The 25,931-nt window shown below is 40.3% G+C and overlaps 1 protein-coding gene across 2 annotated transcripts in view; it reads right to left on the reverse strand.

Annotated features, from left to right (window-relative positions):
• Positions 1-25,931, reverse strand: part of lama2 (laminin, alpha 2) — a 283,442-nt gene that overhangs the window by 162,995 nt on the left and 94,516 nt on the right. For both annotated transcript variants that reach the window (XM_034699953.1, XM_034699952.1), the window contains exons 14-15: positions 23,198-23,362; positions 5,553-5,657 (exon numbers count right to left, since the gene is read on the reverse strand). In XM_034699953.1, coding sequence (XP_034555844.1) covers positions 5,553-5,657; positions 23,198-23,362 — 270 coding nt within the window. The remainder of the gene's footprint in view (positions 1-5,552; positions 5,658-23,197; positions 23,363-25,931) is intronic.

A 25,931-nucleotide genomic window follows, 5' to 3' on the forward strand; every position in this document is an offset into this window, starting at 1 on the left:
CCTGTTTGTCTTTATTGTCTCCAAGTGTTGTTTATTACACCTAAAAATCCTATTCAATGATTAAATGCACTTCCCTGTATTTTCACTTATCTTGAAGAAATCCTATGAAATTATGCATTAGTCTGATGCCAATATAGGTACCATTTGCTCTCAGCTGTGATGCCAGTTGTTCAATCTAACAAATATTTTCATATATAGTCTTAATTTGAAAGGGGGTACACAACTTCCCATAACAGCTAGGTAACGTATTATTTGAGAACATATTAATAGGGGCTTACAAGTCTTCATTGTTGGGTGTGGGTGAATGTGTGGGAAGGGTGTCAGGAGATGAGATGTGATGTCAAATACATGCAGTCATGGTGTAATGTTTAAGAAAGCTATCCAACATTATAGCTATTTTTGTTTTCGTCTTAATCCTTGGCAAATGTGTGTGTTCGTGAATTCATAGCTGTGTTATTGTCGATGATTGCAATAAAGTTTTATTCTAAGACAAAGCGACACAGTATGCTTTGACAATGCGTTCTTGCATTCACATCCATACAACGGTTAACTGAGCGTATCCACAGTATCAATAAATCACTGGAAAAGGACATACAGAGGAAGAGAAGTGAGTGTAAGTCAGTTCCACCATGTTTGAAACCACTATTTTTTTTTAACATTCCCTTACGTGTCGCTCTTTAAGGTTTGCACCAGTGTACTATCAAAAAATGCTTCCTATCCTATTGTGCTACTAACCTCCTGAAAACTTCTCCTGAAGTCTTAATGAGGGAGCAAAACATGCTCCCCTCACTCACATAATGCAAGTAGTCAGAGTAGTGGTGTGACATGAAGTCATTCTGTACTGGGAGCCTTACTTGATAGGGGATTTTGGGGTATTGAGACATACCTCTCAGGAAATCCTAAATACAAGTTTCTCATAAGAGTATCAAAACATGTTCATCTTCAGAAGTCCAAACAAAGTGGCACTCAACTCTGCTGCTGGATGATCATCAGTTGATCATGCACATATTTTCTGTTCTTGCCCCCTTATTAAGCCTTACTGGAAGGAAGTAGCAACAATATCTCAAAAACTTTAGGTTTCACAATTAGCACAACATTCATCTTGCTTTACCTCAGACATATCCCTGACGGACTGAGTAAATATGATGCCTACCTCCTAAAGATTTTGCTGGCATCAAGTATAAAGGCCATTACAAAACTTTGGCTTCAGAGGAAGTGCCCTACTGCTGGTATCTTTACTAATATTGTAAAACAACTACATCTTTTAGAGCAAATTACCTATTCTATATGGCTCCAAAAAGAACTGGGGGAAAAACAATGGGAGGAATGGTGTATTTATTTACTAGGACCAAGTATGCTTTTTGTGTTGTATCTCATCTAAATGTATGCTTTCTTGTACAGACCAAGCCATGACCTCATGTTTGTGTTCTTGTGTGTGTGTAAGTATATATGAAAGTGTGTACTTATGTATGTAAAAATATATGTTTGAAAAAAAAACCCTCAGAAAATAAAAAGTAAAAGAAACAAAAAACATGTTCATATTATTCTTACAGCACATTTACTCCTGTTTTTGACCTTAAAACATGAATAAATACAGCTAACTGCAACATCTGCTACTGTTTTTCTCTGCTTAACATTTTTCAACCAAGCAGCAAAACTTGTAGGAACACTGGCCAAATAAGTGTACCCTGACTTCACCCCGAAGTTATACCAAGAAGCTGGTGGTGTTCACATGTGCAGCTAACCTGAGAAATTTCTAGAAGTTGTCAGGGGCTAGTGTGAAAGCAGCTTCTGGTTGGAGTCTTACTCTCTCAATACCAATAAATCTGAGGGTAGCATGCATGTAACGGCAGCTGTATGTTCAGCAATTTGGTCATCAGACATCAGGCTACATGGGCATTTCAAGATGGAAACGACATGAGAAGAGAGGAACTTACTGGATTCTTTTATGTCATATTTCTGTCCTGATTGAGGAGGATAAACTGTCTCATATCAAGAGTGTAAAAAAGGTGTGCACACCTTCCACATCTGCCAAACACTCACTCAGTAAGCCAGTTGTTCTGTGTTCTGTGTTTTGTTCTTTGCAGCAGATAATCTCTTAATGATTGTTTGTTGGACTTTATCAAAATGAGAGGCTGTTGTCATGGCTCAGTAATTCAAGAGTTTTTCACTTCGCTGATGAAGGCTGATGGAGTGGGCGGGTTTAAGACAAAGAGGAGAAAATAATAAACAAAGCCGGAGAGACAAACAAAAACAGAGAGATTATTGTCTACTCAGATCCCACAGAGTTACAACAAAGACACAAGCTACTTCCTGTTTCACACAATCACACAACAAACAGTATCACAGCTGAAACATAACGAGACACACGCTGAGAGAGAGAAGGGGAGAGAGAGAGAGAGAGAGAGAGAGAGAGAGGGGGAAGAAAGGCGTCTGACAGTGTGTAGGTGGCTCATTATCGTCATCATCTGGAGAGGCTTTATGTTGACAACTAGACCGACACTTGTCCTCCTCTCCTCCTCCCCCCCCCGTCTGTCCGTCGCTCTGACATGTCTTTAAATAACACACACACACTTCTCTGTGTCCATCGCTCTCTTCTCTTCTTTGTTTTTCCTCTTTCTTCACTTTTTCTTTACTTTTTGTTTATTTTTCCCCAGTTTCTTAACTTTTCCTTTTCTGTGTTGTGGATTTCCTCCATCTCTCCTTTCTGTTCCACCAACCTGTTTCTATTTTACTTTCTTTTCCCCTCATTTTGCCTTACCTTCTATCCCTGATGTTTATTTCCTTTTCTCTTCTTGCTGTTTTCTGTTTTTCTGCTTCTTCTCTTTCCAGTTTCTTTACTTATTTCCCTTTTTTCCCTTTTCATTTCCTACATTTTCATCTTTCCCCTCATTCATTTCCATTTTTCCTTCCTACCATTGCATTTCCTAATTTCATCCTTACTTTCTTCCTATATCCTTCCCACTTTCCATCCCATCTTATTTTTACTTTGCCCTTCTTATTTCCTTCCTTTTACATCCTCTGTTTCTTTTCCTTTCCCCTCTTGTTGCCTTAGTTTCTATCCTTGATGTTATTTCCTTTTATCTTCTTTCCTATTTCTTTATTTACTTCCCTACTATTTTAATTTCTTCTTGTTTCCTGTTTCTTTACTTATTTCACTTTCTTTTCATTTCTTATACATTTTCTTCTTTCCCCTCATTTATTTTCATATCTCCTTCCGCTCATTGCATTTCCTCCCTTCTTCCTACATCATTCCTACTTTCCATCCCATCTTTTTTCACTTTGCCCCTCTGTATTTCCTCCTTTTTACATCCACTGTGTTTCTTTTCTTTCCTATGTTTTTTTTTTTTTTTTTTTTTCATTTTCATCCTTCATTTTCATTTTCCTTCATTTCAAATTAATAAAATGTATTGCTGTGTGCCTTAAATTTGTTTGTTTTTTTGCAGTAGAGTTCTTTGTTGACAGAGTAAGTCTGAAGTTTTCTCACATCTCTTCAATCACAACACCTGGGGATAACGCTTTCTTCTTCTTTTGTTATTTACCAGCAGTTAGCAAACAGCTTTTAGATGGGCTACAACTGCTGTTTGGTGGTTATGCTGCATCACAGGCAGGCCAAACAAAGAAAACAAACTCTTAAGGTTAGATAATAGTTACATGAACTATTCAATTTTTCATGACTCATCTCTAATAAATAGTTATCACAACGTGGTGCTGATGTGATAAAAGATAAAGTATTCAGTTATTTATGAAACTTGAAATAAAGTAGAACTTCACAAGATGCTCTGCACTCCTCATTTTAATGCAGGCAGCTGGCTTGTCCGATCTTCCCCTTCAAAATAAAACAAAGGCTTACCTGAAACTAAAGTTCTGACCTTTATCCTCATAAATGTATGACTTAAGTCTCAAATCTCTTCTTTGTCTATAACGTGGTTGAAACATTCTGATGTAGTTTCTTCACTATTTTGCTGTCTTTATTTTATTCATTTTTCCCTTTATTCTTCCTTCTTGTTTCACAATCTCTTCTCTTCCTCCCTTCCTTCCTGCCTAAACTCTGACCACACTTTTCATTTTGTCATCTTTTCTTGTTCCACCTGGTTTACCTTCACCTTTTCTAAAACGAGTGTTAATGTAGAATAGTATAACTAGATACAACCATAGATTGTATAATAAATGGACGTAGTATCCGTGATGTCACCCATCTGTTTTCTGAACCAGGCTGTAAACATGTTTATTAATGCTTTAAAGATTGTCTTTTGTGAATGGGTGTGTATGTGGTTTCTGGTGTTTCTGCAGCCAGCCTCAAGTGGCAGCTTGATGAACTGCAGTTTTAAGCACTTCTGCATGGACTTCATATTTTAAGACTGGAGGTTGCTGCTTGGATACAACTAAAGACAAAACATAAGGGTCAATAAGAAGGAGTAATATTTAAATCATTATCATGTTGAATAGCTAAACTGTTGTTTCTTACCTTCCCTCCCTTCCTCTATCCTTTTTTCTTCACACCTTCCTTTCAAAGCTACTCCCTTATTTCCTTCACTTCTTGTCATGCTTATTTTTCCTCTTTCTGGAAAGTGATTTATTTCTACGGCTCATTAATAAACGGCACAAAGTTTAAACTTTTGATACACCTTTTTTTTTTTCACGTGCATCTATATTTAATCTAAAGTTTTATTCCTGCAGGATGAAACTTTCTGTTTTTTTCCAGGTAGCGCCTGAGGATCCGAGGATACCTGCACAGAATATTTCAGCTTACAGGTACACTTTTAGGTGGAAAGTTGTGTGCAGATGATTTCTGCAGCTCTGGTACACCCTGTACATGCAAGAACACACACTTTGTTTCTTATGTGCCTGTTTGTGTGTACTACACACACACACACACACACACACACACACACACACACACACACACACACACATACACACACACATACACACAAACAAACACACACAGCTTTGTTTAGTGATATAGGAGGTATAAACAGTTAACTAATAGTGTTGCTGCTTCGCTTATTGCTGCCATACATCATATCACAACCTGCTCATTATAAAGACACAGAGGGGGTGGGGGTGGGGGGTGAGGGGGGATCTCCATCTGCATTTTTTATTGCCAAGGTCAGCAATTCTCTGCAAGCTGAAGCTGCTTATGTGTGTGAGAGAGAGATAGTGTATGTGTGTGTGTATGTGTTTAGCAGCTTTTATTTGTGACTTCATTTAGTGGTCTTCACTGGTGCAAAAGTCGGTGACTTGTGGGCAAAGATAAATAACTCTGCAGACACAAACACATAAACATGCACAGATTTACACGAGCGATGATTTAGCCTTCCTCTGGTTGAGGATGTTTACTCCCACACCGAAAGTTGGGTTTTTCTGAAGAGTTTGAAACACTCCTGAGTAATGTGCAGGACTTTTCACTGCCCGCAGCTTCTGAGGAGTCTCTCAAAAATATAACAGAAGAGTTTAATAAAGCCCAGTGTGGACACATTGTTCTTCATTTGAGCTCAGTTTCCAGTGTGCTGAAGTTCAGTGATGTGTGTGAATGTTTGGAAACTCACCTCTATGATCAGGTCGGGCTCTGAGGTGACTCGGATGGCTCTCTGTTCTTGCTGGTCTGTGTTGTAAGACACAGTGTAGACCACTCTCCCTCCATAGGCTGTGAGCTGAGGAAAGACAGAAAAAAAACAAGATTGAGGCATTTATTGTATTATTTTTTTATGACGTTGGAAGTATCCATCAGCAGATAATGCTAACATCCTGAACAAAAGAGCTAAAGAGCAGACACACAAAGGTGATACTGTGCAACAAAGCTGGCCAGTGATAGAGTACAGCAAGCTATTTATTACACTCTCAACTGGGACTGATTTTCAGGACCAGGACAATCAAGCAGGATTGGACATTTACAGCAACATTCAAAACATTTTTCTGCTATTCTTAAAAGCAAACTTTGAATAAAAGCAAATTGATTGGAAATTAAATATTTTTGGTCACAAATTTGATATGAAATCAGACGTATACGCATGGTTGTGCCATATCAGTTTTGACTGTGGCTTCATCGACCGTTACAGATATGATGTCTGCCTTTTTTAAGTTCATCTGTAGCCAGAATTGCAACCCTGCAAGTGGTTGAAGTCTCAAACAGAGGTACCAAAACTCATTCCCTCACTACTTTGGAGCTTGTGAATGACCACTTCTTTGTTTCCAGGATCCATGGCACAAAGCTTGAAACTCTCTGTCAGTCTGTGCAGAACTGCATCAGGGTTGTACATCTGCCAGTGAAAGCTGCAGAAAAACTCTGTACTTTGGCCTATCTCTCCTGTGATCCCTTTGGAATGCTGGCCCTGGAAGTTGGTTGTTTTTATAATGCACTCGTTGTTAATGAGGCCCATTGGTTTAGCATTTGGAGTTGGCAGTAACCGAAAAAATACTTTGCAGTCCAAGCAGGGTTAAACTACCAGTTTTCACTGGCTATTATTGTGCTTAAAAGTGGGCAACAACATTTTTGAAAGCTAGGCGACTAAGCATGCTCTGAATGTTTTCAATCATCTACTTCTGTGAGCCTCCATTCTGATCAGTACTGAGCATGTGCTTGCTTTTATTTTCAATGAATTGGATTCATTCATGCAGGTCAAGTTGGGGCCACTTGGAGGCTGCCTGCAGGCTGGATCTGGCCAACGGGCCGCCAATTGCAAAGCTTGGTTGCATAGTTTTTGGCCCATTGGATGCACCTTACAAGTGTATCCTTTCTTTTGACATTGTACTCAGACGAATGTGCTGAACTCACTTTTTTTTTATCTGAAAATCTTTAAAGACGCTGCAGTGATATCATCATTGTAGATATACCAGCTTACATTTTTTTTAAACTGCAACTGGGGAAAGAGAAATTATGACTTTCCTTTTTCTAACTTAATCCAGAAGTGTAGAATTAAAATTAATTACTTTTTCTATTAACAAAAAACACTGTTCAAATTTTTCCTCAAGTCTGAACAGTGAAAGCGTTTTGAAATGAACCATTGAATCTAAGGTTTGTGATTAGCTTATGTAATGACAAACCATAGAGTTTATTCAAGATGTATCCCGGCAGCAGCAACACCCCTACTAAATCATCAGAAACACAACAAACCCAGCATGACTGAAGCTTCCACTTATGATAATATTTACCCTAAAACACGTTTGGAAGTGTTCAATAAATAGGGAGAAGAAGAATATGCGGTAATCTTTGTCGTTTTGTGTTTCTGCAGAGTTTCTGTCGAGTCCACAGAATGAGCTTTAGGTGCAGAATTGCTGCGTCGGCATGATCCTGAAATTTATTATTCTGCTCCGACCTGAACAGTAATGGGTGGGAGAGCGAGATAATAATGCCACCATAAAAACAGAGAGAGGGGGACATTGAGGAAGAGGAGGAGAAACAGAGACAGGGGGGAGATAGAGAGAGAGGGTGTAAGAGGTGAGCTTAATGCCTCTATAAACCTCTTCCATTCTCCGTCATTACTCTCAGTCCTTAAACCGCGAGGAGGAATAGCCCATTTCACAGCCGACTGAAAGTACACACACACGCATACACACCAGCGGGCATGGAGGGGTACGTTTTATTGACTAACACTTATTCTCTATCTCTAACCCCATTTGCTGATTTGGACTTCAGAGGACAAAAATCATAGTTTAAACCCACATTACACACACGCTGCCAGAGGTGGACTCTTATAGTGCTCTGGCTCCTTCAACATCAGCGCAAAGATAGACTCTGTATTCACACTGCTGTCGTTTATACAAAAAAAATCTCAAGTTTTAACACCGCAACAAAAGAGCAGCATTGTAGCACATTACCCAGCAGTATGCAGCCCAGAGGATGGATTACAGGAAGTTACCAGAGAGGCAATGAGTGTGTACATTTTCATGTAGTGCATAATGTTACTTCTGTGGCGATGGCGGATGTAATTCAGTTGATTGAAATTTGCTCCACAAGCCAATTTTATTTTCAAAACCAAAAATGTATCATAGTACATATGCAGCCAAAAAAAGTATGTTTCTATGCATTTGTGTTTTTTGGAAGTCTTCAGACCTAAATGACAGCGGTGGGAGAAAGTCATTGTTTTGAAAGTCTCAATTAAGTCTCAATCCCAAGTCTTGAGTCAAGTCTCAAGTAAAGATGTGCAAGTCTAAGTCAAGTCTCAAGTAAAGACAAGACATGTCGAGTCAAATCCGAAGTCAAAGGCTTGAAATTTTCGAGTCCTTAAAAGTCATAAGCACTGTTTACCAAATAAAATGCCATTTTAACAATGTAACAATCTATTCAATTTGACAAATACAATGTATTAATTTTGAATTGTTTTATTCTTTAAGTAAAATAAAACCAGTGTGACAAGACTTAGTCACAGAAAAAGAGAAAATGGTCTTCATTCGGTTTTTCATTGACACTTACTGACATTTTGTTGAAAGAGGTAGAAAACTCAAATAAGACCAGTGCGAGCGACAGAACTTAATCACACAGAAAAAGAGTGCTGACATAGAATTCAGGATAAAATCAGTGCTAAGTGATGCAACAACAAATGAACTTCTGGAGACGTTATACAGTGATTTTAACTCATCTAATGCTCAAAATCTCAAGTATTTTGAAGTCATCACACTAAAGTCTGAGTCAAGTCCAGAGTCGTTGATGCCGAGTCGAGTCCAAAGTCATCAAATTGTGACTCGAGCCTGAGTTGAGTTCAAGTCACGTGACTCGAGTCCACACCTCTGCTAAATGAATACATGTACCTTTTCCATTATGATTCCAAAGAGCTCTTCCGGTGTTGGCTAAGAAAACACACCCATATGTAAATCTGTACTTTGGTTTACAAATATGTGACCAGACCAAATCTGTGCCCTCAGTTTCACAATAACTACCCAATGATTTGCAATCTGTTGGTGGGAGTTTGGAAACTGTAGACAAAATTGAAAAGTGGTAAAATTCTGTAAAATGTTTGCACAGTGGTGTAAACTTACAACAAATTGGGCTTGGGAATTGGGAATGGTCCATTTCTAAGTCTTTGACTGAAGAAACTTCAATTCATAAGCTGTTCTCACAGCCTACGAAACCAGAAAATGTATGGTATGGTATCATAAACTGTTGAGTAAAGATTTAAACCTATGATCTTGCATGTAAGGAGCGTGGGTCTGTTGAACGTGGCAATACTGTACTAGTTTGGTCTTTAAATTGGGTTGTTCTGCTAGTGGATATGATGGACAGTGGGAGCTGGCATGGAGTGGGGTCGCTCTTGGTCGCCAAAGCTAGCTAGTATGCTTCTTTGAGGTGTCTTGGGGCTAGCGTAACGAAACATCAGTGAAGGGAGGTGCCCACTTGAAAACCCCAGTGATGTGCTGCCCAGCTGTCCTATCTATCTCAGGCCTCTTGGGAGACATGAGGAGCCGTGGGGTAGGCTACACCTTGTGTTTAACTCAAAGTCATTCCAGCATATTTGACTGCAGATTGGAAGTTTTCTTGTCCCCTAAGAATTTTTGAACATTTCAAATCACCTGCAAGAGTCAATAATGATGGACTAAAGTCAATTTAAAAGATGTGTGTAGACACTATTGATCTGTGTGTTGATAGCAGGAAGACATGTGAAGGAATAGTTATAGGTTACAGGGTTTGTTGGCTGTTCCAAAACTGTGGCCTGTATCTAATGTACAAAAAAATACAAGCATGGCCTTTACTGCAGCCGAATAAAATGTGAATACAAGCATTAGCATAGCTCCACTCTTTTCACCAGGTAGTGACTAACGTAGTGTGTCCACTGATCACTGCTGGGTGGGTCATGTAGGCTTTCACAGCTTCCCATTGAATTTCTTTGGAACATGTTTTATGGGACTGAAGAGGTAAATCTAAACCATTACAGCAGCACTTGGAAGCAGAAATGGACAGCTTTGTCTTCTTTTGTGAAACCTTGCCCGATACTTTCCGATTTGTGCGGTCCCCCATGCTGGGAGTTGATGGTGAAGAGGATTCTTTTATAAATATTGTTTGTATTGTTACTGTTGCTGTTTTCAGTTATCATCAGTCACGGATGAACAGCTCTCCTTTGTGAGTTTTCAAGAGCTCTCCAGCATTGATGTCACTCGTTCATCTTTCTGCATGACTCTCTGTCCACTTAGCACACCTAAGTTTAGCAATTTACTTCCTTGGAAAATTATTGACATTTCTCAGAAAACCCATTTCTGTGACGCCATCCCCTCAACCTTCAGAACAATCAAAATCTTTGCCATGGCAGCCTGATGACTTGTGTCCATCCTGGTGAGGAGAGAGGAAATAAAAAACACAAAATACAGGAAAGAAAAAAGGACCAACAGAGAAGCACAGTGGGAGAGGGGAATTATGGGTAGTGGAAACGAAGGGACAATGAACACTCAAACACACGGCTACAGTAGAGATCAGCCGGATCCCCGTGAGAGCTCCATAATCCTTGCTGTTAACTCTATTAGCGTCCGGAATAAGGAGAATAATCCTTGCTGTTAAAACCCCAATCAAAACCATGGCACAACGTGAAACTCTTGTAATTGCGTTAAGTAAGTGTATCCGTTTATAGATGCCATTCAGGTTAATATGTGAGGGTAGATATTAACATAGCAGGAATATTTACTGCAACAAAACAGAAAAAGTTGGACTTAATGGGTTTTTGAGATGGGGGAACTGACCCCCCCATTCACTTACTTTAACTCTCTCAGTCCCATTAAAGTTACTAACCGTAGACCTTTCTGGAGTCCCTCAGCTTCCTTGTCTCGTAGGTTCCTACGAGACGGCCTGCTACTGTGGATGTTCCAGACTCCAGCTGCTACAAGTTCTACTATCCATCCAAACCCTATCATCTCTCTCTCTGTTATTTCATCTCCTCTATCCATCTTTCCAGCCCCAACTCGGTCGAGGCAGATGTCTGTCTAACATGAGTCTGGTTCTGCTGAAGGTTTCTGCCTCTTAAAGGAAGTTTGTCCATTGTAACTTGCTAAAATTGGCAATGTGCTCTGCTCATGGTGGATTAATATGATATCAGACTCAGTCCCATCTTACAGACTACTATATGTAAGATGGGACTAGATCCAGTCTTGGATTCAGACCAGCTCTGTTTTTAAAGCACCTTTGTTGTGATGTGGTGCTATAGAAGATTGATTGATGGATTGATGGATTGATGGATTGATTGTCAAACTAAATATATTTGCAAGCTACTGTGGACCGTACCAGTTATATACTGAACATGTTTAAACCATCTGCTGATTACAAGTAAGAGTGAAGATGAGACGACACTCAGGGAGGAGGAGAGAGAACGAGAAACCAGGAGATCAGAAATAAGGGAATCAGAATGAGAGGAAGGAGGCCGAAAGAAATGAGGAGAAAGAAAAACAAGAGTTGCAGCAAGACAGTTGGAGGAAAACACCAAACAATAGAAAAGTACACAGGAGGAGAGTAAACAAGTAAAGTGAAGTTTTGAGATTTAATTTGCTTTGGAGTGGGATTGGCATTGAGCAGGAAGAGGTGTGAAGATGAGTCACTATCGACCTCAGCCCTCCTCCAGGATTCCCACCAGAGCCCTAATGTGATAATATGACTTTTAAATACAGAGCCAGGAGTTTAATGTTCAATGAGTTTTGGTTAATCCATATATAAAACACTGTTGTTATTCTAAAATAGATTTCTGTTACAGTTGGATTTTCCCTGAGCATAAATTACCTGAAGAATCATTTTAGGGAAGTCAAATTGTAATTGTAGAACCAAATGTGTGAATGAGGGTTTATATTTGGGTAGAGTTTAGGATGCCCTGTGCTGTATGCATTCTGGTGCATGTAGGCACTGTTGTTGAATACATTTACTACCAACACTGCTCACCCTCAGCTCTTTTTAACTTTGACTTCATGCAATGAAATTAGCAAACATTTGCTATCCACAGTTTTTGGAAACACAAACTTTTTCTGACAGGAATGATTACCACATACCAAGTTTCTTCAGAGAACTGTGTTTACCAATTTGCATTCTTACACCAAATTTTCGGAGTACAAAAGCAAACAGTGGCAACCGCCGGTCTCTTCAGGAGATCGGGGAGGACAAAAGAAATCATCCTCCAGGAAATGAAAACCAGATTGTCACAAAAGCCTCAGAAAACAAACTCCCCCTAAAGTGACACACACATCAGCAGGCGTGCAGGAAACACAAGGACGCACACACACACAAACACCAAGTGAAACAAAGATACACACAGAGAAACGCAGAAATAACAAACACACACAGACAGAAAGACACAACTGATGTGTGTGGTTGTTTGCAAATGGTATCAGGAATTTTTACTCTGTTTATCTACCGGTTACACACACATACTCACTTAAACACACACATACACACACACACACACACACACAAACACACACAGGTCCTAGTAGCTGAGTTAGATTGGCTCCAGATGGACCAAGAGACCAAGCAATGCCGAACCACCAAAACCATACTGACCTCCAGCCTGAGAAAGTTCAGGTCAAAAAAGTAACAAGACCAAAAGTCCAGTGTGTGTGTGTCTGTGTGTGTCTGTGTGTCTGTGTGTTAGTATTTGATCCTGTCTGAACATGGAGTCTGGTTCTCCTTCTTCGAGACAGCCTCAGTGCAGATTCAGAAAAACTTCTTCAGTTCCATGGCATCATTTGTTGCAGTGGAAGATGGAGGCACTACGCTTGAAGACACATTAATCAATAAGAAACTGTGATCTTGTACTCATTCCAGCAGCAGCTGGTTTGACTCCAGACCACAGGCCTGTGCTGCACGCCACCCCGTAATCCCTACTCCCCATATTACTTGCTTACTCTCATCAGGTGTCCTATCTTGACTTTTATGATAGACAGATCAACAGCTTTCCCCAATGAAGCCATTGCATTTAAAACTCCCCTTGGCGACTGGCAGCAGTGTAGGCTTCAAACCGAATCTATAATCTGGTCTGCTGTGGTCTGTACCAATCGGATCAGTTAATGGTTCCATCCAATTAAGGCAAAATGGCCGCCCCAAAAATTGCCCCTATAGTGCACAATTATCTGATGGGTCCCAGTTTCCCTATACATAGATAGTCACATAGTGGCTGCACTCTTGCCTTCTATTATGGTATGAAGCTAACAAAGCAGACTTTCTGTTGACTTTAATTTTAATTCATTACACTTAAAAACTACCAAGACTTGTGAGTGTGCTGAGGAAATTTAGGAGAATTCAAATTCGAGGGAAATATGGGGAATCTGTCTGAAAAAATGAAGAGCGTTTGGAAGTTAATAACCAGGTAGTTTCCTAGTTTTCCTGTATAAGGTGGCCTAAAGTACACATTGTCATGGTGAAGAAATCAAAAACTTGAGAAATACTTCACTGGATGAAAAACGTGTTAACACCCAGAGTGCAGGATGACTACTCAATAGGGGTGGGAATCTAAAACCGGATCCGACTTAGAACCGGTTCCAATTGATCAATTCCATCGGAATTGTACACCTCAAATGTTATCCATTCTTCTTAACGATTAATTTCCCAGCACGACATCACGTTACGTTGCGGTACGTTGCATTACGTCACACACTCTGCGACGCAGAACTCCTAGGTGTAAATACCTCAAATATGCTGAAGCATTTGTCGACTCGGCCTCAGAGCTTGGGGTTCGTGTCGGTCCGAAGTGGAGAAGGGTTCCATGTGAACTAGTTTGTGTCGGGGGAGGCGAACCCCCGCCTACCTCTCCCTTTCGGAGTCGGGACGCTTTCCCTCAGGCTCGAGGAGCCACCTCCAAACTCACGCGGCTGAAAATGAGGCACCAAGAGTGGCAATGACGTTGACATTGATAAAATCTTATCAATTCCCACCCCTACTACTCAACGCTTCTTATTAGTCCAATAAAGTGAAATATAAGAATACCAACAAAATGACTTTGTGGCATTGCTGAGCCAGATCCTGGCAAAGAGGTTACAAAACGCAAGCAATATGTGTTTAAAATCTCTTTGTGGCTTACAGGTGGTTGACTTTATGTAGACTTTGCACTCCTTTCTAGTTCCCAAGACTGGGGGAATGTTTATACAGCTGTGGGATGGTCCTGCTCTCATGCTGTGGAGTCAAGGTGGAGAGACTTTTTTTGGACATGATGCATCCAGAGCAGCCCGGAGCTGAGGGGTCACTTCTTTGTTGTTGGGTTGGGGGTCACTATGGGGGTGTGACCTCTGAGTGAGGTAGAAACGAGGGGGATCAGTTTTCAGCTTGAGGAGTCAGTTGAAGTTTTTGGTTAGAGTTGGTTACTTTACTGTGTCAAGGGGGACAAGGGTAGGGTCAAGAGCTGATGTTTTTGTTTGGGTCAAAACACACTTACACACAATCATGCACATAGCAAGATTATTTGATTAAGAATTAATAACATTAGGTTAAGATTCAGGTCGGTAGTTATAATCACATTTCATTCTGTGAAACGTGTCAAAAGCTGCCTTTTCTTACATGCCTACTTTTATTTACTGATGTAAAAACAGCTCAGAAGCTTAAACGTATCTGTGCCACTTGTAAAAACAGAAGGAAGCCCCATTGTTGTATTCTGAGCTGGTTGTGTGCAGGACTATGACATGATAATTATCACTGCGGGCGGCAGAATACGGAGACACTTGAAAGACTGTAACTCAGTATGCACATCTCATCCTGAAGATGACAAAGAGCAGCTCACTCATTCTCTTCCAGCCTCTTAGAGCTGATCAATTATTGTTCTGCACTCCCACGGCTCGCTGACTCTTCAAAGTCAACTCCAGCAGCATAAAACTTCAAGTAAAAAAAAAACAATGGCATTATTATATGCTCAAGATAGGCATTGCAGATGCAACCCTGAGGCCAGTGTCAGACTCACACAGCTATTATAGGCATCACAGCATCAACAATAAGTATCAGCTGGATGACTATTCTGTGATAGTGAAGCATAGACTGTAAAACATGGACATGTTTTCATCAAGCAGCTAGGTGTCAAGGACAATGGTGATAAGTGGTGGACAAGGTACATAGCTTCATTACTCAAGTCAAAGTATAAATACTGCTGGTCAAATATTACTCCAATACAAGTGAAAGCTGCTCAGTCAAATTATTACTTGAGTTAAAGTCCTGGAGTACTTGCCTTTAAAAATTAAAAAAAAAAAAAAAGTATTCAAAGTACTTCTTAAAAAATCTTAAAACATTGTATTTTCATGATACATAAATGCAGTAAAGAATACATAAGAGTACATTCTGTTACATTATGTTAATCTAGAAACCATTACTTGAAATCTCTTAAAACTAGACCATGGAATAAAAACAGAAACTTAGTTACTACACAAACAACTTAGTTTGAAATGTTTGTCTGGAATGAGACAAATGTTACGTAGCTCAACACGCTTTCTCGGGTTGGACAGTGAATTTTTGTGTGTTTGGGCAGAGGGGGAAACAGGGGGAACATTTCAAAAGATACGTATCATTCCTCATTTCAGAAACCTCTAACACGGGCTGAAGATATGGACTTGGGTGCTCAGGTGGAGAATTATAGCCATCATTGCCACCTCTAAATTAACTGCCTGATCTGAGTGAAATCTTCTCTGTTTGCTCCACGTTCAACCGTGGGATCAGATTTCAGAAGAGAGAAGGAAATTCATGAGCTGACTTCAAAGCAAAAGTAGTGAGTAGCTAGAGCATTGATAGAAATGTAGTGGAGTAAAAAGTACAATAATTGTCTTCTGAATGTAGTGGAGTAAAAGTAATAAGTTCCCCAAAAAATTATACTGAAGTAAAGTACAGATACTCAAAAAATTTACTTCAGTACAGGACTCAAGTAAATTTACTCGGTTACCATCCACCACTGATAGTGATGCTAAGGTGTATGTATCCTCTTCTTTTATACAGAAGCAGGAATAAGAGGAATCATCCTGAGTGAAAGGAAAGCATGTAGTCTTAATTAAAGGCATGCCCAGCAGTGGATATTTATTTTGACACTATGCTTTTGTAATGAAATTATCAGTCATCATTTACGATTATAGTAGATTACTACAAGACATGTCAACCACCTGATCTGATTTTCTGTCTTCCCCTTGATGGAATTGCCACGTGGAGCTCTGTGCACGCTTTCCAGGAACACAAATGTGTGTGACACTGAATTACTTGCTGCATGAGAACTGTGACAAATCCACTGTGATTGATGTAAAGGCACTTTTTTCAGACTCGAAAAAAAAGAGGAGGGAAGGGAGGAGAGAGAGTGGAAAGTGAGAAAATGGGAGGGGAAATCAATCTCATGCAATCAGCAGCAGATTAGAAGTGGCACTATACACAAACTCCTCTACACACACTACAGTCTCTCTCATAAGTCACAGCTCAGCAGAAGGTAAGAGCCGATGTTCCTCTTGTAGAAAGAGCGAGAGTGTTTTTCCACAAAAGCGTTTCACAGAAACACTTTACAGGCAGATTTCATTCATCACAGCTTTGAGGTGTCAACCTCTATAAACCCAGGTGAAACCGGAGCATATTTCTCAACGCTGCTCTGCCTCAGGGTCGCACCTGTAGCAGGGTTTCCTCCTTAAAATCATTTTTTCTATCACTTTTTCTCTCTAGGATAACATAGAAGGAAAGATGAATGAAAACATGGTGAGAGAAGAGGAGGAAAGGTAGAGGCAGAGTTAGAGAGTGAGTCAGGATGAAAAGTAACACAAGCTGAGCTGTTTGTCCATCATGTTTCAACATATTCTGAGCTCTTTCATCAGCTGTCAGACGAGGATGTGTTCAATCTCCTAGCACTCTCCTTTCCTCTGTTTCTGTCCATCTCTGTCACTCCTTTTGTTTTGTTTTTTAGCCTTTTGTCTGTCTTGGCTGTGAATCTGTTTGCAAATCCAGGTACAAGATGGATACAGAGAAGATAGGGGTTGACTGCTTTGAAGGCTGTGTGGATGATATTTGATGTTCGGATATTAAACCCTGCTTCTGTGCAGTTTACTCAAAGAAAAGTGCAACAACGTGACATTTCTGAAAGGCTGGTGAAGGCTCCAGAAAATCTAAACTAAAACTCAACTTTATTATATAGCACCTTTCATATGTACAAGCATGCAGCCCAAAGTGCTTCATGGAGAAGCAGAAAACAACAGAAATTGGTAAAATAAGGGGATGGGAAGGGATGGTGATCATAGAAAATTAATTCAAAATAAAATAAAAAATATACAGTAAAATCAATAAAATATGTAAGGGTAGAAAGCAAAATTAAAAATCTGTAAAAGTTTAAAAAATCTGATAAATACAAGAAATAAATTGATAACTAAATAAATAAGATAAATACATGTTGTTAAATTAATGATTATAATAATGCAGTCCAGGGCTTAAAATAAATTACTCCAGATTCAAAGCCAGATTAAAAAGGTAGGTCTTTAACACCCATAGAGATCTCCATCTTGATGTCCAGAGGCAGTGTGTATTCAAGAGTTCTTGGGCATCTACTAAAACAAAAGTGGGTTCCTGTTTTTTCCAAGGTTAAGATCGGACTCCCTCACCTCATCACCTGTTGTTCAAACAGAGGCAGTAAACCACATTGTTCCTCTTCTTACTGTAAATTTATGAGAATTAATTTGATCAATGACACATCCACAAGATGCAGAGCACATTAGTATTATTTTATATTCAGCATGCCTGGGCCTCATCTATAAGGGCAAGTGTAAGTCAAATTAAACCTAACTTTTTTTTTTTTTTTTAATCTTTTTGGGCATTTTTGCCTTTAAAGACAGGACAGCTGAAGAATGACAGGAAATCTGGAGAGTGGATAGTGGGGAAAGACATGCAGCAAATGGTCTACTGGCCGGGAGTCGAACCGGCAACCTCTGCGACGAGGACTATAGCCTCTATACGTGGGGCACTTATACTGCTAGGCCCCTAAACCTAACTTTTAGCTCCGTTTTGGTCTCAACCAACTAATCAGAAAAACACAAGGCTATTTAGCTGCTCCTTGCACTAAGTTCACCATCTGATCACTGTGTTTGTATTTCTGCATGTGGTACTGAGCAGGTAAAAAAAATGATGGAATAAAGAGGGCAAGTATGAAACATGGACGTAGTCTCAGTGATGTCACCCATTGGTTTCTGAAGCAGAGTTTCGAAGGCTATCGCTGGTAGTCGCCATATTTGAAAAGCTGACTCAACCTAACTTTGGTCAACCTAGCAAAGAGGCAAAGAGGTGGCAGCTACAGTGTGTTGCCTGTCAGTCAAGCCAGCCGTGCCCCTTATTATGCAAACGTGAAACCCTGATATCTTTAAAACTAATGAGTCATACAAAAAATCCTGCCCTACACACTGTGTGCAGTTAGAGAGATGAGCTTTACAGACCAAAATCTTGTAAACATGTTATTTTTGCTTTAAATTGGGCTTTTTAGAATGTGTATGTGGCTTCCAGGACTTTTGCAGTGGACACTCAGAGAACTGCAAAAGCACTGGCTCTTGCAGACCCTGAAGCCAAGTCTAAAGGCTGATTTATACTTCTGGGTCTCCCCTACGCAGCTTGGGCTGACGTGGACATGAGCAGTACGTACTTCTGCGTCCATGTGTCCTTGTTGCGGGCAGTGTGTTCTCTCTGATAGCCGGCCGCCTGTTTCCGGCAGGAGGAGGAGGTGCACGTCAACTACTTGCGTAGGCCTCTGCGTGGGTACGGGAGCTAAGCAGACCCCTGGCGTAGGCTACGTCGTTGATTCAACGCGGAAGTATAAATCAGCCTTAAGCAACTGAGTAAGTGCACAAGATCACACTACCCAGTGCAACTTCCCCTCACTACTTCCACAAACAGGCAGGAGAAAGAGTTGGGGTCAGGTTAGGAAATAAATAATTTACATGTTTTAATGATAATAAATCTAATCATGTTACATACATTCAGGGATAGACAAACTATTCCACCTACAGCCCTTCAAGCACCATATAGTAGACACAGAAGGAGCAGATTTCAATATCACAGTTTGAACCAAAGTTTGTCTGCCTCCAAAAGTTTCATTAATCATGCGCATCAGAAAAATGTCAAAACAAAAAGTTTGAAAAAATCATAAATAATGCTTCAGTCTTCAACATTAAAGGTTAATGTTTGGCTTCGTGCTGATCCAAACATTGCTGCACTCCACTTTGAAATAAAACACAAAGTTTGCAGAAGTCTTCTTTAACTGGAGAACACTTTAAAGACAGCAAAGGCTATCCTTAGTGAGCAGTCTCTGGACTCAAACAGGCTGATAAAGCACCCAATGAACATCAGAAGAACACGCTTCTGGACCAATGAGCATCCACTGAGCCCAGCAACGGGCCAATGAGCACCCTCGGCTTTAATGACCCGGGTCACACACGAGAATTAGGAACACTATCACTACACAGATTTATACTCCTATACATCCACTGCTAGCTTGTCATTACACACACAACCTGTCACTTTCAATCATACACACTAACATGATGGACCACGGTGTGTGTGTGTGTGTGTGTGTGTGTGTGTGTGTGTGTGTGTGTGTGTGTGTGTGAGTGTGTGTGTGTGTGTGTGTGTGTGTGAGCATGGAGTTGTTGCAAGTCACATAGCATCTATCATTGTCACATGATCAGAGATTGAAGCAAAGAATCGCTTTTTCATACAGAGCTCACACACGGCTCCGAGCCATCTCACACACACGCACGCACGCACACACACACACACACACACACACACACACACACACACACACACACACACACACACACACTCGGAGGCCTATATAAGTCAGATAATGATGTGTTTTGGAGGCATTAGGGACAGCAGAGCAGAACCGAATGCCTCCAAACATGGGAAACAAACAAATTACCACTCTCTGTGTGTGTGTGTGTGTGTGTGTGTGTGTGTGTGTGTGTGTGTGTGTGTGTGTGCGCGCGCGCGTGCGCGCGCGTGTGTGTGTGTGTGTGTGTGTGTGTGTATGCGCTAAGAGAAAAACAGTTGATTATCGAGTTCAACAGGCGAAACACTGTTTACCCTGAGAGACACAAAGAAGGAGGGAGAGATGCAGAAAAAGGAGGGAGAGAAGAAGTGCTCCAGGGAGGTGGAGGGAGATGATTTAGGAACAGGGAGGTGAAAAATGGGAGTCCTGGAGAGACGGAGGAGCAGGCCGATGAAACAGAGCGGGGACGGAGGGATGGTTGGAGGGAGGCAGGGAGGTTTCAGACAAAGAGGTGAGATGACAAGCCAGGCCTGCAGGATATAAAGTAATGAAATTCTGTGCTAGATTCCTCTAAGCCATGACACCCAGACTAACATCACAGTGGCTCTGTTGTTGTAGCGGGGCAACAACTCGACTTCACAAACATGGACTGCAGCTATTTGCCAGCTGGAGTGATAAAGTCTAATCGTGGCCACAGAACAGAAGAAAAAAAAACAGCAGTATAAATTCAAGCGGTCGACTTTAGAGGGATGGAGGAGTACGGCTGGGAGGGAGGTGAACATCGCAGCAGGAGGTGTTCTCAGCAGACTTAGATCCAGGGGATGTTCTTTTAGATCATAAATGGGATCTGTTTATATATTCAAGGCTGAGCTAATGATGTGGCCACACATCAGCTTTTACATATTTGCCTTTCAACGTTATCATTACAGTATAAAGCTGCTTATATAAGACTGCTGGTGTTATCTTAAAGTAAACCAACAATTAGATGACACATTGGATTACAGCTCACATCTGTCACATATCACCACAATTAAGTTTGTTCATTTAATTGATTTAAAGCTTCTTAACTGGTTATGAAGCAGACTTAGAATTAATAATGATGCCTGTTTATGACCCACAAAACCAAATTAAACCATCAGCATATCTATTAATTACTTCTATGGAGTTATTTCTAATGCCGAAATCTCCTGCTGTGGGTAGCTGTCAGATCAAGTGAGCAGAGTCTAAAGCCCTATTTACACAGGACCAGTATTACCTGGGGCCTGTTGACAATTTGTAATATTTGCAGAGGACATCTGTGCTTTTAATCCCGAAAGGAGGAAGGGCAAAAAATTAGGAAAGGATTGAAGAAAGGAAGGGTCAAAGGGAAGAAAAGAAAAGTATGAAAGAAAATAAATAAGTAAGAAAGGAAGGGCAAAAGCAAAGAAAAGAAGGAAGGAAGAAAGGAAGGGCAAAGGGAAAATGAAGGGATGAAGAGAGGTAAGGAATTAAGGAAGGACAAAAGAAAGGAAATAAAGGAAGAAAGGAATGAAAAAAGGGCAAAAAAGGGTAGAAAGGAAGGATTGAAAGAAGGAAGGACAGAAAAAGGGAAATAGGAATTAAGGAAAGAAGGGAGGACATAAAAAAGGGAAGGAAGGAAGAAGGGACAAAAGAAAGGAGGAAATGTAAGAAGGATAAAAGGAAGGAGGAAAGGAAAGAAGTAGTGAGGGAGGGACAAAAGAAAGAGGGGTTAAAAGCAAAAGAAGGAAAGAAGGAAGAAACAAATTAGGATATAGGAAAGAAAGAGCATGACAGAACAAATAAAGAAAGAAGAAAGAAAGATAGAGGAAGAAAAAAGGAAGGACCAATATTACCTGGGGCCTTTTGACAATTTGTAATATTCACAGAGGATGTCTGTGTTTTTAATACCATGTGAATTAGCCACATATGTAACTGGTGAAGTAAAAACTCTAGGTCAAATCACCTACCATGTTCCAGGGAAAACAAAGTTCCTCTGATAATATTAATCCACAAATAATCAGAATCCCCGTCATTTTGTGTGTTGATTTGTTTTGTTTTTTAAGAAGGTCTTCCTGGCTTTTTATGACCTGAAGACAATTGAGGCTGCTCTGGACATAGTACATGAAGGTTTTGCTGGATCCTTTTGCTCCACATGTACAGTATTGAGATGTGGTTGCAGAAAGAGCAAACTAGAATCCATCAACAGATCCACATGTGGAAAAGTGATCAGATGGATGACATGCTTTGTCGCATGCTGTAAGGAATGTATTCTTTCCTCAAACGGTAATGTCACCAGCAAAATCCAAGGTGCACCTTGTTGCCTTTTTGTCAAGAATTAAAGAAGAGAACAGTACTTTATTTACTGTTCCTTGGTAATCATTGAATCACCCGCACAGAAACTTTCAAATCAATATCTCAGACTGTTGAAGATAGAAAGGGGAAAGCCAGGGGCTGAGCTCAATACAAACTGCTCTATTGTGTGGTTGCTTATAAACTTTATATGACATCAAGTTTTAAACTTTATACAGTATGTCTTAAAGTTTTTAACTTGGATCCGAATGTGGATGTCTTATGGACTTCACTTAATCGGAGCGAATGTGATAAACTAAACACTGATGTAGGGGGTACTTCACAAATAAGCAGAGGTCCTCAGGTAACACTGATCCTGGGTGTGTAGTGCTGAAGTTTTAAACAGCATAGGTTTCACCGAGTGATACGTTTGATTAAAAAAAAAAAAAAAAAAGCAGAATGAGCTTTTTGTGAAAAATCATACTGTACAGGATAGAACCAGCTAAGACTTCAGAGGCAGCAGTTTAACCACAGAGGGCGCTAAAGGTTCCTCAGAGGATCTTCTCCTGTTTTACTTTGACCTACACCTTTCCTCCCTCTCTATTTACCTCTACCTTCTACTTCCAACTCTACTCTAACCCTCGTGGTTCTACATGTTCTTCTACCTGTTCTCACCAGTTTTGTTCGATCTTGTCCCCTTTTTCTTTTCTTTTGATATTTTATTCCATGGCCTCTACAACCACCACCCTGTTGTTTTTAACTTTCTGATGCAATAAATAATTTATATAGTCTGTATTTGGGTCCTCGGTCTCTGCATGAAAAACCTGATAACTTTTGTCTTATTACAGTGTTATCATTTTGGAACAGCACAGAACAACTGAGTTGCTATTGTGACCTTGACTGGTCTGATTGTTGGTTCAACACCTTCAGAATATTAAAACAGTAAAACTTTTTCCTTCTCTCCATCTTTTCAGGTATAAGCAGATGATATTACACAATTAGAACAGTATCATGTTAAAATATTATTAAAGAACCATTAAAATGCAATTTCACTTTACTCTCATTTCAGTGCATGTAAGGGTAGAAGGTAGGCTTATAGGGTGAATATTTTGAGAACTTTACAATTTGCAATTACACAGGCTGTTTCTATCTAGAAAACAAACCTCTAAGACATTTTGATTAACCACATCATGATTTGATAGCAGGGTAGGAAACAGTTTTCTTCGTCATAGGTGAGTGTGCGTCAGTCTAACCTTGTTTCCCAGGTATAGTCCAGGCGCATTCCAGTAGTAGGCTGAGCCGAGGTCATTCACCACGTCTGCGTGTCGGACGCTCAGATACGGAGGCGTCTGTCTGTGAACTGACCAGACTCTTCCTCCTGTGTCTCCTACCAGGTGCCAGCCTGTCAGAGTCGTCTCCTACAAGACAAGATTCAAGAAGATGAAGAGGTTGTTATTTTAAACTTACATGTGAAGAGGCTGCAGTTTAATTGCACCTTGATACAAAAATTAGTATGTCATATTTGAAAGAACACAGACACACACACACACACAAAATTTGACACACAGACATCCTGGACTGTAAAGACAATGACCCAGAGCTCTAGCATGGTTAGGATTGAACATATTTTCAACACTGTAGGTTTCAACAAGGATGCTAAAGGATAGATCTTTATAAAAAAGTACCATAGCCCCTTTGTTTGAAAAGCAAATCCAATTTTGAAGTGCCTTAAACCTGCATCTTTAGAGTGGCCAGCAGGGGGCGACTCCAAGGGCTGGGAATGGAGAGGCATTTTTAGGCAACCAGAGGAGAAAAAGAGCCTGCTCTTCACTTCCCTTATTACTTCAGCAAACATTGTTTAATGACTTTATGGTGGTAAGTGTTCATGTAAAGTTTTTCTTGATACAGAATGATGTACACTTTGTATAACTGTCCCATAAAAAGTTATGTCATCAAAAACAAATGAATAATAATAATAAATAGGGATATTTTAGGGCGTGGCTCTGTGTGACATGTAGGTCCCAGTGAACTATGACAGAGACGTAGCTATAAGGATCTCTTTATTGTCCAGCAAAGGCTGCATCTGGATCTGAAAAAGCAACATGGCAATGACCAAAATGATGAACTTCATAGCAGGGCTCCAGAGCTACTCCAAAACTGACAGTCGGTTTCATATTGGCTGAGCATCAACTCTCATTTCTTGGAATTTTTAGAATGATCGGTTGATAGGAGCACTGCCGATCACTTTACAGCAAGGAAATCATGTTGACAAAAAACATAGAAATCCATCAAGTTGTGTCTGTTAAATATGGATCCAATGAACTCTGAACAGCTTCACCAATAACGTTCAACCAGTGGCTTTGCTTTGCTGCTACATACCGACATATTGGCTGTCTCAATATATGAGTCCCTCCACTGTCTGCACTCCTCCTGCTCTATAACTCAACTTGGCATCTTATTGTGTGTGCACTTTGTGTATCCAGAATCTAAGTGATGATTGGACTCCCTGAGGCTTATTGCACTCACCACTGAATCCCAGAATGCAGTGCGGGGTTCACTGAACAGCAGCCTCAGGAGCATGCAGAGCCTATTCTGCCACATAAGTGAATCAACATTCAAACAATAAATGATCCCGAGCCAGTACGTGTCACTAACAGAACAGAGGGTAGTGCCGTTTTCTCAGAGTGAAAGTTCCTTTAGCTCTTGACTGGCCCGTGTAATGTGAGTCGAGTGAGGTCCATTGACTTTACAGCCTACAGACAAAACATCACAGAGGAAACTTTAGATTAAAGGTGTAACAACCTGCACTTCAAGACCAAACAGACTGATGTAAAGTCTTTAACAAATTAATCTCCACAAGGACAAGATCATCACTATATGTTCATGAATTAACAAACTCTGAATATCAATCCTGTTAAAGTGAACTGAAATGTATCCTGTACTGAAGAGTCGAAATCAAAGTGTGCTTATAAAATCTGGTGACAAAAGTTGTTCAGATTTGTTCAAAAGAAATAAGAGGAGGAATGAAGGACAAAAGAAGGGAGGAAAGAAAGAAATGAATGAGGAAAGGACAAAAGAAGGGAAGACAGAAAGGAAAGAACAAAAGAAAGGAAGAAAGGAAGGAAGGGCAAAAAACTAGGAAGGAGGGCATATGAGGGGAAGAAAGGAAGGAATGAAGTGATGAAGGAAGGGCATATGAAGGGAAGAAAGGAAGGAAGGAATTAAGGAAGGACAAAGTAAGGAAAGAAAAAAGGGGAAAAGGGAAGAAAAGAAGGATTGAAAGAAGGAAGAACATAAAAAGAGAAGAAAGGGCAAAAAAGAAGGAAAGGATTGAAGAAAGGGAGGGTCAAAGGGAAGAAAAGAATTAAAGAAAAGAAGGCAGGGTGAAAGGGAAGAAAATACGTAAGTAAGAAAGCAAGGGCAAAGGGGAGGAGAAGAAGGAAGTAAGAAAGGAACAGTGAAAGGGAAGAAAGGAAGGAATGAAGGGCAAATGAGGGGAAGAAAGGAAGGAAGGAAGGAAGGAAGGAAGGAAGGAAGGAAGGGATGAATGAAGGGCATATGAAGGGAAGAAAGGAAGGAAGGAAGGGATGAATGAAGGGCATATGAAGGGAAGAAAGGAAGGAAGGAAGGAAGGAAGGAAGGAAGGAAGGAAGGAAGGGATGAATGAAGGGCATATGAAGGGAAGAAAGGAAGGAAGGAAGGAAGGGATGAATGAAGGCCATATGAAGGGAAGAAAGGAAGGAGGGAAGGGATGAATGAAGGGCATATGAAGGGAAGAAATGAGGGATGGAATTAAGGAAGGAATAAAGGAAGGAAAGAAAAAGGGAAGAAAAGAAGGATTGAAAGAAGGATTGAAAGAAGGAAGGACATACAAAGGGAGAAAAGGAATGAAGGAAAGAAGGAAGAACATAAAAAGGGAAGAAAGGAAGGAAGGGCAAAAAGGAAGGAAAGGATTGAAGAAAGGAAGGGTGAAAGGGAAGAAAATAA

Source organism: Notolabrus celidotus, chromosome 13 (assembly GCF_009762535.1).
Source record: "Notolabrus celidotus isolate fNotCel1 chromosome 13, fNotCel1.pri, whole genome shotgun sequence".
NCBI lineage: Eukaryota > Metazoa > Chordata > Actinopteri > Labriformes > Labridae > Notolabrus > Notolabrus celidotus.